Genomic DNA, 15,247 nt, shown 5'->3' with positions numbered 1-15,247 from the left:
AGTCAGAGCGGGTGGCTGGCAGAGGCAGAATGTGAACCCGGGTCTGTCTGACTTCCAGAGTCCGGATTCTTTTTCCCATCCCACAGTTTCCAAAAATCAAGGACCAAGGCTTGCCATGGAGTCAAGCCCAGGGCTGGGCCAGTTAAGGCCATCCCGATGGCTGTGGCTACACCTGACCTTCCTCTCCTGTCACTCTGCAGGTGCCGCCCCCGGGTGAAGGATGCCACTCTGGGTGTTCTTCTTTGTGATCCTCACCCTCAGCAGCAGCTCCCACTGCTCCCCCCCTCCCCCTTTGACTCTCAGGTAAGCAGCCCCTGGGGAAAGTTCCCACCACTCCCAAGCCATCCCTGCCATGGGGCAGGCGTTAGTGAATGCAGACTCAGCCCATCAGCTGGGGCCCAGCTATGTCTCCAGGCAGCACCCACTGCCCGTCCTTGCAGGGGAGGCAGACACGGCTTCACAGAGGTCACTCAGAGGGGTCTGAGTCTCTCTTGGAGTGAGTGGGACAGATGGTAACAGAAGGATCTTGCAGAGACATGGTGAATGCAGCCGTGACTGTCCTCTCGCCTGGCCTCCACCCGCCCTCTGACCCCTGACTCCTTCTGCACAGGATGCGGCGGTATGCAGATGCCATCTTCACCAACAGCTACCGGAAGGTGCTGGGCCAGCTGTCTGCCCGCAAGCTGCTCCAAGACATCATGAGCAGGCAGCAGGGGTAAGCAGGAGTTCTAGTGATTTCTTCCTACACTCTGCAGCAGAGTCTCCAGGATCTTGTTCCCTACAGGAGACCAGGGACCAAGTCAGATCTCTTCCTTGGCACAGGAAGTGTCATTTCTGGACTTCCCATAGCAAAAGGGTTCCAGCGTTAAACCTCAGCTTACCTCCACACCTACCATGTGCCTCTTCCGGCTAGGCTCTAACAGTAACCACACTGGTGGTAGTTACCATTTAATCATGACTCCATGCCAAAAACAAAGGCTCTGCCCTGGGACATTTATAGACCCTTGGCACAGTGCTGGGCACACAGGATGGCCTTGGTAGTGTCAGCTACTATTATTCTTAGTTTCTTGCTTTCTTTTTTTTAGAGACAGGGTCTCATTCTGTTGCCCAGGCTGGAGTGCAGTGGAATGATCATGCCTTATTGTAAACTCAAATGCCTGGACTCAAGTGATCCTCCCATCTTAGCCTCCCAAGTAGCTGGGACTACCAGTATGCACCACCACAACCGACAATTTTATTTTTTGTAGAGATGGTGTCTCACTATGTTGTTCAGGCTGGTCTCGAACTCCTGGCCTCAAGCGATCCTGCCACCTTGGCCTCCCAAAGCATTGGGATTACAGTTGTAAGCCACCTTGCCCAGCTTTTAGTTTCTTCTTTAATCTTCATAACAACCCTTATCCCCATTGTACAGGGTTAATAGCTTTTTTTTTTTTTTGAGACAGAGTCTCGCTCTGTCCCCCAGGCTGGAGTGCAGTGGCACAATCTCAGCTCACTGCAAGCTCTGCCTCCTGGGTTCACACCATTCTCCTGCCTCAGCCTCCCGAGTAGCTGGGACTACAGGCGCCCGCCACCACACCTGGCTAATTTTTTGTATATTTTAGTAGAGACAAGGTTTCACCATGTTAACCAGGACAGTCTCGATCTCCTGACCTCGTGATCTGCCCGCCTCAGCCTCCCAACGTGCTGGGATTACAGGCATGAGCCACTGTGTATGGGCCCAGGGTTAATAGCTTTTAAAGGACACACAAAGAGTGGCAGAGTTTGGAGCAAAACTGCCTGACTCTATAGCCTGTATGTTTTTTAGTTTTTACTTTGAAAAAAATCTCAAACTTACAAAAAAGTTGCAACAAAAGCACAATGGACTTCCATATACCCTTCCAATTCCTAACATTTTATCACATTTGCTTACTCTATATCTATAGCTGGATATAGATACATACACACAGAAACACATATGCACATTAAATGTTGTTATCATTTTTGCTGAACCATTTGAGAGTAAATTGCAGTCATCATGACCCTTTACCCTTAGGTACTTCTGTATGTGTCTCCTAATACCTAACCAAAGGACATCTCCTTATATAATCATAATATGATTGTCAGTTATAATCCATTTTCATATTTTACCAGTTGTTCCAAAATGTCCTTTATGACAATTATTTGTTTTTCTGATCCGGGACCCAATCTGGGATCATGGATACCATTTAGTTGTCATGTCTCTTCAGTTTCTTGTAATCCGGAATTGTTCCTCGGTCTTTCATGACATTGACAGTTTTGATTAGTAAAGGCTAATGATGTATAGAATGTCCCTCATGTTGAATTTGCGAGACATATCCCCATGATTAGAGGATGCATTCCTCTAATGATGATTAGAGGAATCAGGTGATGCACTCACAGAAGTAATGTTGTGTCCTTCTCAATGCCTGGTATCAGGAGGCACAGGATGGCAACTTGTGCCATTATTGGTGGATATTGGTAGATGGTAACTTCGATCAGTTGGTTAACATGGTGTCTGCCAGGTTTCTCCTCTATAAAGTTATTTTTCCCTCTATAATTAATAATCTGTGGGGAGACGTTTTGCAACTGTGTACATTTGTACTACTGTATTCTTCACTACTATATATACTGCCTCCCTAAGTGTGGCTGAATCTAATTCAGTTGGGTAGAAGAGTCCACACCAGATATTGAAATAGGTGTAGGGATATACCCCTGCCTCTCCACATCCTACCCAAATAGCAACTAGTTCTCTTTTTCTAACCACATAGAGAGAGAAACCAAGAGCGAGGAGCAAGGGCACGGCTTGGCCGTCAGGTGGACAGCGTGTGGGCAGAACAAAAGCAAATGGAATTGGAGAGCATCCTGGTGGCCCTGCTGCAGAAGCACCGGTATGGGTGTGTGTGCATGTGTGCTTTTAGGGACTTCAGGGCTTCCTGCCCCATGGTTTGCTGGGAAAAGGAAGAAATCCACTCCTCTCTGAAGGTATAGGGCTCTGCCAAACAAACCGAGAACAAGGACCCTCCTGACAGACATTAAGAACTAGGAGAGGCCGGGCGCGGTGGCTCAAGCCTGTAATCCCAGCACTTTGGGAGGCCAAGGCGGGCGGATCACGAGGTCAGGAGATCGAGACCATCCTGGCTAACACGGTGAAACCCCGTCTCTACTAAAAAATTACAAAAAACTAGCCGGGCGAGGTGGCGGGCGCCTGTAGTCCCAGCTACTCGGGACGCTGAGGCAGGAGAATGGCGTAAACTCGGGAGGCGGAGTTTGCAGTGAGCTGAGATCTGGCCACTGCACTCCAGCCTGGGTGACAGAGCGAGACTCCTTCTCAAAAAAAAAAAAAAAAAAAAAAGAACTAGGAGAATGGCTGGGCATGGTGGCTCATGCCTGTAATCCCAACACTTTGGGAGGCTGAGGTGGGTGGATCATCTGAGGTCAGGAGTTCGAGACCACCCTGGCCAACATGGCGAAACCCTGTCTTTACTAAAAATACAAAAATTAGCCAGGCATAGTGGCTCGCGCCTGTAATCGCAGCCACTCAGGAGGCTGAGGCAGGAGAATCGCTTGAAGCTGGGAGGCGGAGGTTGCAGTGAGCTGAGATGGTGCCGTTGCACTCCAGCCTGGGCAACAGAGCAAGACTCTGTCTAAAATAAAACAAAAAAAAGAACCAGGAAAGTGCCTGGGTATGGTGGCTCATGCCTGTAATCCCAGCACTTTGGGAGGCTGATGGGGAAGGACCACTTGAGGCCCAGGAGTTTGAGACCAGCTTGCCCAATATAGTGAGATCCCATCTCAATCAATCAATCAATACTAGGAGAGTTCTTTAGACATGACGGGTGGGAAGTGTCTGATGGAGACCGCATCTTATCCACGGCTGTATCCCAGTGCGGAGCCAGAGGCCAGGCTCAGTGTCCATGCCCAAAAATGTTACTCACTGAATGGTTCCGGGATACGACCCAGAAATCTGAATTTTAACAGGTGTCCCCAAGGATTTGGCTGCAGGTGAACTGACAGGCATGCTCTGGATCCCTTGCCAAGTTCAAAAAACTATAAAGCCAAAGACAGACCAGCCCTCCCACACACTGTGGTAGATGAGTGTGCACAGACACACGATCAGCAGACGAGAGACGTGATGACTGTTGTTCCCCAGCTCACTGGCCCTCACGTTTCTCCTGGGAGTCAGGGGAGATCGGAAATGAGTTTCCTCATTTTACAGAGGAGGAAAAGTGAGGCAAAGGGGGGGGCGGCAGCTGGCCCCAAGTCAGGGACTAGCAGGCCCAAGACCTGTTCTTTGCACAAAGCCCCACTTCATGGGCAAAGTTTCCCAAAAAAGTCGTGGCTGTTTGGAGAAACTCTGCTGGGGTTTAGAACCTGATTTGTTCTTGTTGTTGTTGTTGAGATGGAGTTTCACTCTCATCACCCAGACTAGAGTGCAGTGGCATGATCTCAACTCACTACAACCTCCGCCTCCAGGGTTCAAGTGATTCTCAGCCTCCTGAGTAGCTGGGATTACAGGTGCCCACCACCTTGCGCGGCTGATTTTTGTACTTTTAGTGAGACAGGGTTTCACTATGTTGGCCAGGTTGGTCTTGAACTCCTGACCTCAGGTGATCCACCTGCCTTGGCCTCCCAAAGTGCTGGGATTACAGGCACCCGCCACCACACCCGGCTAACTTTTTTTTTTTTTTTATTTTTTGAGACGGAGTTTCGCTCTGTGGCCCAGGCTGGAGTGCAGTGGCCAGATCTCAGCTCACTGCAAGCTCCGCCTCCCAGGTTTATGCCATTCTCCCGCCTCAGCCTCCCGAGTAGCTGGGACTACAGGCGCCCGCCACCTCGCCCGGCTAGTTTTTTGTATTTTTTTAGTAGAGACGGGGTTTCACCATGTTAGCCAGGTCTCGATCTCCTGACCTCGTGATCCGCCCGTCTCGGCCTCCCAAAGTGCTGGGATTACAGGCTTGAGCCACCGCGCCCGGCCGTTTTTTGTGTTTTTTAGTAGAGATGGGGTTTCACCGTGTTAGCCAGGATGGTCTCGATCTCCTGACCTCGTGATCCGCCCGTCTCGGCCTCCCAAAGTGCTGGGATTACAGGCTTGAGCCACCGCGCCCGGCCCCGGCTAACTTTTTGTACTTTTAGTAGAGATGGGGTTTCACCATGCTGGCCAGGCTGGTCTCGAACTCCTGACCTCAGGTGATCCACCTGCCTTGGCCTCCCAAAGTGCTGGGATTACAGGCACCCGCCACCACACCCGGCTAACTTTTTGTACTTTTAGTAGAGATGGGGTTTCACCATGCTGGCCAGGCTGGTCTCGAACTCCTGACCTCAGGTGATCCACCTGCCTTGGCCTTCCAAAGTGCTGGGATTACAGGCGTGAGCCACCGTACCCAGCCTAGAGCCTGATTTAACTGCGAGCACAAGCAGGTCCCAGTGTGGCTCTGCTGGGCACTTCTGGTCCAACCTATTAAGCAAATCCAGTTGCCAGCAGAGCTCTCCGTGGCCTCTCTCCCCTTCTTCCCAACCCGATTAGACACCACCAGCCCAGAGATTTCACCATCTACAAGCAGCACCAGGCCTACGGCAGATGACAGGAGGGGCGACAACCAGGCTGGGAGGAGGGAAGAACGCCTGGACCCCAGGCCTGTTTCCGCAACTAGCGGCACAGCAACACGCTTCTTAGTTTCAACTCTGTGAAACGAGGGGTTAGCTCTTACCATCTCTAGGGTCCGCAAGACTAGAGTTCAAAAATAATATCTCTAAGAAGAATGCCTCCTCTGTGCCTTGCAGGCTGGGATTAGGTAATTGTTCACCTGCTATGGCTCTCATCAGGCCCCGGTAGGGTGGATGACTCCACGGAGGGCTAATCCTAAGAATGCAGGCTTTGTTCTTGCCAGTTAAAAGCCAGAGGCTTCACAGAGATTGAAGTCATAGAGCCCGCAGAGCTGGCAGGAAGGGTCCAGAAGGCTGCTACAGCCATTGTTCCCCCTCCAGCTGGACTGCTGCAAATACCAGGATATCACTGGTGAGCAGGAATAAGTTCCTGCTTTAGAGTGCAGAGGAGAGCCATGTGACAGACGGCACACTTTTGCACCCATCATACATTGTGTCCATGTAACGGCCCTGTAAGGAAACTGAGGCTCGGGTTTAGCCATCCTCCCACCCCTGTAAAGACCATCCAGTGACTATGACATGCCACGCTCTGGACCGGAGGCATAGCAGGGTACAGGATGGCAGCAACTCCTGCTCTCATGGAATTCATAACGCACCGAGGCAGCAAGGAACTAGATACGTTCTTGTACAGTCAATTACTTCATTGTGATGAGTGGGAAGAGACGCTGGGAGGTGGTGGCGGTGAGGCTGGGAGAACGCTGAACCTGTCTGGGCATTAGAGGCAGCGTCTTCAAGGGGAAGTGACTGGCCCAGGGTCTTGGTGGGAGTTGGCTAGCAGAGCAGAGAGCAGCGACTAAGCCTGGGACTCACCTTGCTGGCACGCTTGCGCATCCTTCCCTCCACCCCACACAGCCTCTTTTGGAATCCAAAAGGCCAGCTCCTGCCACAGGAGCACCCATAACCCTGGTTCCATGCATCCCACTCTAGCCACCCTTACTTCAATTCCCCGTATTGAGCTTGATCTTTCTTTCTGTGGCAGAAACTCCCAGGGATGAAGATTCCTCCTGTGACCTGGGCTACCTGTAGCCAAAACGCAACTGGATCCAGTTAATCCTCTTTCATTTCTGACCCACTTTTTCCTTTGTAAATACAATAAAATTCCCCCATACCGGTGTGCATTTAAATGTTCTTTTCTCTTCAGCCTAATTTTTTCTGTGTTTTATATAGTTACATTTCCCAAAGTGGTATTACAAGGTATAATTTTGTTTAAAGCTAACATTTACCAAGCACGCAGAGTGCAAACCAGGCAGCTTCATGCATAGAACCTCATATGCTCCTTACACAGGCTGATGGAGGGTATTGGCATCCTCCTCCTTTCACAGACAAAGAACTGAGGCACAGAAAGTGTAACCAAATTGCCCACAGTCACACCTGGCAAATGAGAAAGCTGGGATTCAAATCCAGGCAAGTCCAACCCAGAACCAGCTCTTTTTTTTTTTTTTTTTTTTTTTTTTTTTTTTTTTTTTTTTTTTGAGACGGAGTCTCGCTCTGTCGCCCAGGCTGGAGTGCAGTGGCCGGATCTCAGCTCACTGCAAGCTCTGCCTCCTGGGTTCAGGCGATTCTCCTGCCTCAGCCTCCCGAGTAGCAGGGATTACAGGCATGTGCCACCACGCCCAGCTAATTTTGTGTTTTCGGTAGAGACAGGGTTTCTGCATGTTGGTCAGGCTGGTCTCAAACTCCCAACCTCAGATGATCTGCCCGCCTCGGCCTCCCAAAGTGTTGGGATTACAGGCGTGAGCCACCACGCCTGGCCTTCATTCAACAAACATTTATAGAACACCCACTCTGTACCAGGTACTGTTCTGGGCACTGGAGAGATAGTCATGAACAAGGTCCCTGACCTTATAGAGCTTATATTCCAAAGTGTGTGTGGTGGCGAAGAGAATAATAAACACAAGTCAATATAGAATATGTCAGATGTTGGCAAGTGCAAAGGATAAAGCTTTAAAGGGCCAGGGAGTGCTGGGAGTATAATTTGATCTACACTGTGTATATGTGAAGGCCTCACTGATGTGACATTTGAGTAAAGACCTGAGGAAGAGAGGGAATTGGCTTTGTAAATATCAGAGTAAAGAATATTCCAGGCAGAGTGAAAACTCAACAAAGGCTTGGAGGCAGGTGTGTGGAAGGAGGACTAGCAAGGGGGTCAATGTGGCTACCTGGGCCAGAGTAAGGATGTCAGTGGAGAGAAAAAAGTCCTGGAGGAGCAGGAGGCCAGCTCATGGGGACACTTGGAAGTGTTAAAAAACAAAACAAAAAAAAGTAACAAATTGAGTCTTTTGGGTTTTTTTCTGTTTTTTTGTTTTGTTTTGTTTTGAGACGGAGTCTCACTCTGTCGCCCAGGCTGGAGTGCTCTGGCACGATCTCGGCTTACTGCAGCCTCCACCACCAGGGTTCAAGTGATTCTCCTGCCTCAGCTTCCCAAGTAGCTGGGATTACAGGTGTGAGCCACCACCCCCGACCCAAATAGAGTTTTAAAGATTGAATTGGCTTTTGTTAGCAGTTCATGAACTGGGCAGCATCCTGCGGGGGGGCTCTGATGAGCTGAGTGGGAGTGAGACTTACAGGCAAAAAGGGGCTGAAGAAGCAGGAAGCATGTCCTGAAGAACAGGACATGAAAAGCAGACTGGTCATTTCCAAGTTACCTTCCTTCTGGGGTTAAAGCAGAGGGGACGTCCTGATTATGTAAGCTAAGGTAGACTGGGCCCCTTCTTCTTTTTTTTTTTTTTGAGATGGAGTCTCACTCTGTTGCCCAGGCTGGAGTGTGGTGGCATGATCTAAGTTCACTGCAACCTCCCTGTCCCGGGTTCAAGCGATTCTCCTACCTCAGCCTCCCGAGTAGCTGGGATTACAGATGCCTGCCATCAAGCCTGGCTAATTTTTGTATTTTTAGTAGAGACAGGGTTTCACCACATTGGCCAGCCTGGTCTCGAACTCCTGACCTCAGGTGATCCACCCGCCTCAGCCTCCCAAAGTGCTGGGATTACAGGCATGAGCCACTGTGCCTGGCCCAACTGGACCCCTTCTGATTGGCTGCTGTGAATCTCATCTTTTGGAAAACTGGACCATTTAACGTTCTGTTTGATGACATGGCACTTAGCAGGTCATGAGTGACTCTATTCTGGTTGGGTCTGGTTTGTTGGGGCCCGCCTAGTGCACGAGCTCAGTTCGAAACAGCGGCCTCCCATAAATGTTCGTGAACAAGGTCACAGTAAGGATGTGGATCCTACACTTGGTGAGATGAAAGCCATGGTGGAGTTTAAGCAGAAGAGTGACATGCTGTGACCTCTGTTGAAAATCCCTCTAAGAAATGGTCAAACTCTAGATACATTCTTAGGGCAGAAGCCATTTGCTGATACACAGGGTATAGGGATTGGAGAGAAGTCAAGAATGACTCCCGCATTTCTGGCCTGAGGATGGAGGGTGTGAGGATGGAGTTGCCACTTAGCAGCTTTAGGGGCTGGGGGAATATTAAGAGTTTAGGTTTGAATGTTGAGTATGAGGTGCCTATGAAAGATGCAAGTGAGGAAGCTGAGTAGGCACATGGCTGTACAGGTCCTAGTTCAGGAGAGAGTCCCCTGAGTTCAGGGGAGAGGTCTGGACAGCTGGTTTGGTTTGGTAGTTGTCACCATTTAGACAGTCGGTCTTTAAAGTCAAAAGACTAGTTAGATTACTAAGGAAGAATGTGGGAAGAGTAAAGTCCAGGGATTGATCCCCCGGAAACCCTACATTTAAAGTTTAGAAGAGGGCCAGGCGCAGTGGCTCACACCTGGAATCCCAGCACTTTGGGAGGCCAAAGCAGGTCGATCACTTGAGGCCAGGAGTTCAAGACCAGCCTGGCCAACGTGGTGAAACCCTATCTCTACTAAAAATACAAAAATTAGCTGGGCATGGTGGTGCACGCTTGTAATCCCAGCTACTCAGGAGGCTGAGGCAGGAGAATCGTTTGAACCTGGGAGGCAGAGGTGAGCCGTGATCGCACCACTGCACTCCAGTCTGGGCGACAGAGCAAGACTGTCTCAAAAAAATTAAAAAAAAAGTTTTGAGGAAAGATGAGGAACCAGCAAAGGAGGCTGAGAAGTAGCAGACAGTGAAGTAACAGGAAAACCACTTCACAGAAGAATCCCAGAAGTCAAATGAAGGGTGTTTCTAGAAGAAAGGGGTGATCTGCTCTGCTAAATGCTGCTGATGGGACAAGTCGGTTGAGAACTGACCACAGAAGTGACCATGGAAGCCACTGATGACCTTGGCAAAGAGAAATCGGGTGAAGTAGTGAAGGCCAAAGTCTGGTTTGAGTGGGAGAAATGGGAGAAGACGAACCACAGCTGGTGAGTATAGACTTGGCTGTGCAATAGGGTGGCCCCTAGACATACGTGGCTAATGAACACTTGAAATGTAGCTGGTACAATCTGAGATGTACTTTAAGTATAAAATAAACACTGGGGCGTGGTGGCTCATGCCTGCAATTCCAGCATTTTTGGGAGGCCCGGGGGGAGGATCACTTGAGGATAGGAGTTCAAGACTAGCCTGGACAACATAGCCAGACTCTGCCTCTACAAATACAAATTCAAAACAAATTAGCCAGGCATGGTGACACACGCCTGCAGTCCCAGCCACTTGGGAGGCTGAGGTGGGAGAATTGTTGAGCCCAGGTGTTTGAGGCTGCAGTGAACTATGACTGTACCACTGCACTCCAGCCTGGGCAACAGAGTGAGACTCTGTCTCTAAAAAAAAAAAAAAACATAAAACAAAGCACCCCACAGGTTAAAGGTACAAGTAAGGAATCACTCAGATTTAATATGAAAAAATACAAAATACCTCAATATTTTTATACTGATCACATATTAAAATGATATTTTAGATATACTGGGTTAAATGAAAGATATTAAAATTAATTTCACCTGTTTCTTTTTAACTTTTTTATCTTGGTTTCCAGAAAATGTAAAATCACCTATGTAGCTTGCCTTGTATTTCTATCGGACAGTGCTGGTAGACATGATTTTTTTGAGAAATTCTGCTATAAAGGGAAGCAGAGAACTGGAGCCACTGACTCGAGGCCCCTGCATCAGTGATTACCCAACTTTTGCTATTCATGAGCCATTTTATCGGGGCCAAATATCCCCACACATCACCTACCCTCTGCATGCCTCTGATCAGAATCTATGAACTTTCTGGGGTGACTGAAATGTTCTATATTTTGATTTGAGTGGTGGTTATACCAGTGTTGTTACATATAAAAATTCATTCAGTTGTTCACTTAGGATCTGGGCATTTTGCTGTGAGTAAATTAAACCTAAAAAAAACCCCTGACAACTGTGAAAAGTCTGGATGATGGGATGTCTGTTTTGATTTAAAAAGTGCAAAAAGAGGGGCCAGGCGCGGTGGTTCAAGTCTGTAATCCCAGCACTTTGGGAGGCCAAGGCGGGCAGATCATTTGAGGTCAGGAGTTCCAGACCAGCCTAGGTAACATGGTGAAACCCCACCTCTACTAAAACTACAAACATTAGCCGGGCGTGGTGGCATGTACCTGTAATCCCAGCTACTAGGGAGGCTGAGGCAGGAGAATCACGTGAACCTAGGAGGCGGAGGTTGCAGTGAGCCGAGATGACGCCACTGTACTCCAGCCTGGGTGACTGAGCAAGACTCTGTCTCAAAAAAAAAAAAAAGTGCAAAAAGAATCACAGCCTCTTAACATTGATGGGTGAACAATCCCACCTCTCTGTTGTGCAGCCTAAGACAGTGTTGCCAGGGAAGGAATGACCCAAGCTCCAAGGGCCTGGCAGCCAGGTCTCCAGTCTCCCAGCACCAGAACTATGCAACCAACTCGGTTCCTCCCAGGGTAAAGACCACCTGCTCTCCCTGGGCGCCCGAGAAAAAAAAAACTGTGAAGCCTGGGAAACTGTCTGCAGGGGGCCACTGAGGCGGCTCCACTGAGGAGACAATCAGAACAATGAGAGACAAAAGCCCCTCGGAGGAAAAGGCTGGCCTTTGACGGCAGGCGGCCCACTTCAACCAAGAGAGACGGGCACAAAGGAGGGGGCTGTGAATGGGAGGCGCGCCTGGCCTGCCCCGAGACCCCCTCCTTCCTCTCGGACCCACCTGCTCATCTCTTTCCTTGGCCTGTCCCGACAAAACAAAAGCTGAGGGCTCTCTCAACTTCCAATTAGTTTTTCAAATAAAATAATGACTGCTGGGACCTGCTGCTACTTGTGGTTTTTGAGGTGAATGCAATTATAGGGGAAAAACCGCCATGGCAACAACTCCAGGGCTCCATACCATTAACCACGGCACGAATGGCGTCCAAAAGACTCCACTTGCCCTGCAGAGGAGCTGGGAGCTTCCCACTCCCGGGAGGGTCCTACTTAAGACGGAGTGCTATTTTTCTCCCTAAAGAAATGCTCTAATCAATGGGGGACTTGTCGCTTTTAATGATAAGCTCTTCTGTTTGTATTAACTTAAAGTTCACAAAGAGGCTTCCCATCCATTACTTCATTTGTTCTTTACAACAGGCCCTCGAGGAAGGCAGAGCAGGGCACACTGGCCCAGCTGGATTCAACTAGAGGTCAGATTCAGCGAGAGTCGCTCCAGGTCGGCAGGACGGGACTGATGGGGCGGGGAGGGAAGGCAGCACTCTCTCGAAAAGGCTGCTTTAAGACCCCAGGCCCCTCAGGCAATGCTGGGGAGGAAATGAGGGAGTTGGGGAGTCAAGTGACTTGAACTAACAGGTGAATGTAGACCTGCTACAAACTGTTGATTGGGCTCCTGCTACCACCACCTAGGAAATAATAATGACAATATCTGCGCTATTTAGAGCGAACACTGACTCATTGCTAAGTGTCAGGCACTGTGGTATGTGTTGTGGCTATGGCCTCCTCTAATCCCTATAAAGCCCTCAGAGGTATGATCCCCATTTTTACTGATGGGAAACCAAGGCCCAGAGAGGTAAAGGAAGGTACAAAAGGACACACAGCTAATGGGGGAACTCAAAGCAGCTCTGACTCTAAAGCTGATGTGTCTTGTACTCCTCAGAGAAGGCCAGGCCCAGGCGCTACTGCAGTGAATCACTTGAGTGATGAATCCAGTGGATTTCACGAATTATAGGAGAGAGGCCTGCTGTCAGCTCTGGACTCCCAGACCGTCTTGGCTATAGCAGCCAGGTTCTTCCCCTATAGCACTGCTCCAGCACTGAGAGCCAAGTCCCTTTAAGAGGCTTGGAGGCCAGGTGTGGTGGCTCCTGCCTGTAATCCTAGCACCTTGGGAGGTAGGGCAGGTTGACTGAGCTCAGGAGTATGAGACCAACCTGGGCAACATTGCAAAATCCCATCTCTACTAAAAATACAAAAATTAGCCCAGTGTGGTGGCACGCACCTGTAGTCCCAGCTACTCCAGAGGCTGAGGTGGGGAAATCACCTGAGCCTGGGAGGTTGAGGTTGCAGTGAGTCGTGATTGCACCACTGCATTCTGGCCTGAGTGACAGAGCAAGACCCTGTCTCAAAAAAAAAAAAAAAAAAAAGGCTTCGCCCAGTGGGTAGGATCAGACAGACAGCATCTGCCTCTGCTATACCCCAATATAAAACTCAGGCTGGCCAGGCGTGGTGGTGCATGCTTGTAGTCCCAGCTACTCAGGAGGCCCAGGCAAGAGGATCCCTTGAGTTCAAGGTCAGCCTGGGCAACATAGTGAGATCCCATCTCTCTCTCTCTCTCCCTCTTTTTTTTTTTTTTATTAAAAAAAAAGGTCCTAAGAGAAAAATCAATCCCTTTACCCATAGCCCCTAAAAGCCAAGTTTGTTCTGGCTTCTACCCCAGCGAGGATGCTGTTCCTGCCAGTGACACCCTGGCTGCTTGGCCTGCTTCCAGTCGGAATGTGCTGTGCTCTTGCCCCAGAACCTCCGCCTTGGCTGATTCTCTGGCCGGAGTGCTCTTCCCCAGCTTGGTATAGGCGACTTCTCATTCTTCAGGTCTCGGCTGAGCCCTCCCAAGCCATCTAGGTAAGAACTGCTTCCTCTGAGGCCCTTCTCACATGTGTGATCACTGTTCCCTTTCTCCCTCAGCTGGCCTGCCCGTCGGCTGTACCTGGACCAAGGGCAGGGACTGGATCTGTCTTGCTCGCTGTGGTAGCTCTGGACACAGAACACAGCCTGGCACATGGCAGTGTTTACTGGGCTCTGTTCTCCAGCTCCCGTCTTGAGTCTGCAGGCCAGCCCCAAACCAGCTGGGGAACCCCTTAGCTGTGCCAGCCCTTTCTCCAAAAAGCTGTTTCCTGACTTCCTTCCCTCCAGCCAGTGGCTGTCCTTTGTTCCCAGTGACCAGGACACCCGGCACCCTTTATACTTCCACCCTCAGGCCCTACTACCCATCCCTGCTCCACACCAACCCCCCTCCGCTTACCCACCCCTGCTCCACACTACTGTCCACCCAGCCCTGCTCCACCCAGCCCTGCTCCACACCACTGTCCACCCAGCCCTGCTCCACACCAACCCCCCTCCGCTTACCCACCCCTGCTCCACACTACTATCCACCCAGCCCTGCTCCACCCAGCCCTGCTCCACACCACTGTCCACCCAGCCCTGCTCCACACCGTCCACCCAGCCCTGCTCTACCCACTCCTGCTCCACACCACTGTCCACCCAGCCCTGCTCTACCCAATCCTGCTCCACACCACTGTCCACCCAGCCCTGCTCCACCCACCCCTGCTCCACACCACTGTCCACCCAGCCCTGCTCTACCCAATCCTGCTCCACACCACTGTCCACCCAGCCCTGCTCCACACTACTGTCCACCCAGCCCTGCTCCACCCACCCCTCTTCCACACCACTGCCCACCCAGCCCTGCTCCACCCACCCCTCCTCCACACCACTGCCCACCAGCCTGGCATCCAGTCTATATTCCAGGCCTGCACAGGTCTGGTGATAGGTGGGAAGTGCCCCTGCTCTCATCCCACATGCTGCCAGCGCTCTCTTTCCTCACCAGTCTGAGTGGCTGAGGTCCCAGCACACCTAAGTAGGAACACTAGGAGCCACCCAAGAGCAACAGGAAGCCACCATCACCCCTTCCCCTCAGAGTGGGATAAGAAGCTAAAAGCAGAGGGTCCCAAAGGCATATGCCTATGGGAGCCAGGCAGATATCAGAGAAGCGCAGTTGCCAGGCGGACTGGCACAAGTGTCCTGTATATGGACACCTGTGGGGGGCAGGGCTGACAAGCTGGGGCTTGCAGGCTCCATCCAAAGGGAGGAGCTGCTGTTCAGTGTCAGCTGACTGCCACTGCTCAGGAATCAGGCCCGCCAGGGACAGCTAATTTTCTCTTTCAGGAGACTCCAGAATCCAAAACCAAGATTTGTATATAAAATCTGTCTTCAAATGTTGGTAACTTACTCAATTAAAAAAAAAAAACACTACAGATTACAAGTTTGCAATCTCTGGGAAGAAGCCTCCTTCCCATCTTAGAGGCATCCCTATAACTGCCCACATCATCCTCTCACCTGTAGGACCCCATTCAGAACCAGCATAGAGTTTGAGAATCTTCTTTCCCTTTTTCCCATCAAAATCCCAATTTCTTCACTGTAGTAAGGTCCAGCTAGGTTGGGAA

At 50.4% G+C, this 15,247-nt stretch overlaps 1 protein-coding gene across 1 annotated transcript; it reads left to right on the top strand.

The window, feature by feature from the left end:
- The first annotated feature begins 200 nt into the window (after window positions 1-200).
- GHRH (growth hormone releasing hormone) lies at window positions 201-6,785 on the top strand. The gene is made up of 4 exons (XM_010355326.2): window positions 201-303; window positions 611-715; window positions 2,766-2,885; window positions 6,641-6,785. The coding sequence occupies exons 1-4, from the start codon at window positions 221-223 to the stop codon at window positions 6,654-6,656; spliced, it is 324 nt and encodes a 107-aa protein (XP_010353628.1). The 5' UTR covers window positions 201-220; the 3' UTR covers window positions 6,657-6,785.
- Window positions 6,786-15,247: the final 8,462 nt, after the last annotated feature.

The sequence above is a fragment of the Rhinopithecus roxellana genome, chromosome 13 (assembly GCF_007565055.1).
Source record: "Rhinopithecus roxellana isolate Shanxi Qingling chromosome 13, ASM756505v1, whole genome shotgun sequence".
In the NCBI taxonomy this organism is placed as follows: domain Eukaryota; kingdom Metazoa; phylum Chordata; class Mammalia; order Primates; family Cercopithecidae; genus Rhinopithecus; species Rhinopithecus roxellana.
This window is presented reverse-complemented; position numbering and strand designations above follow the sequence as displayed.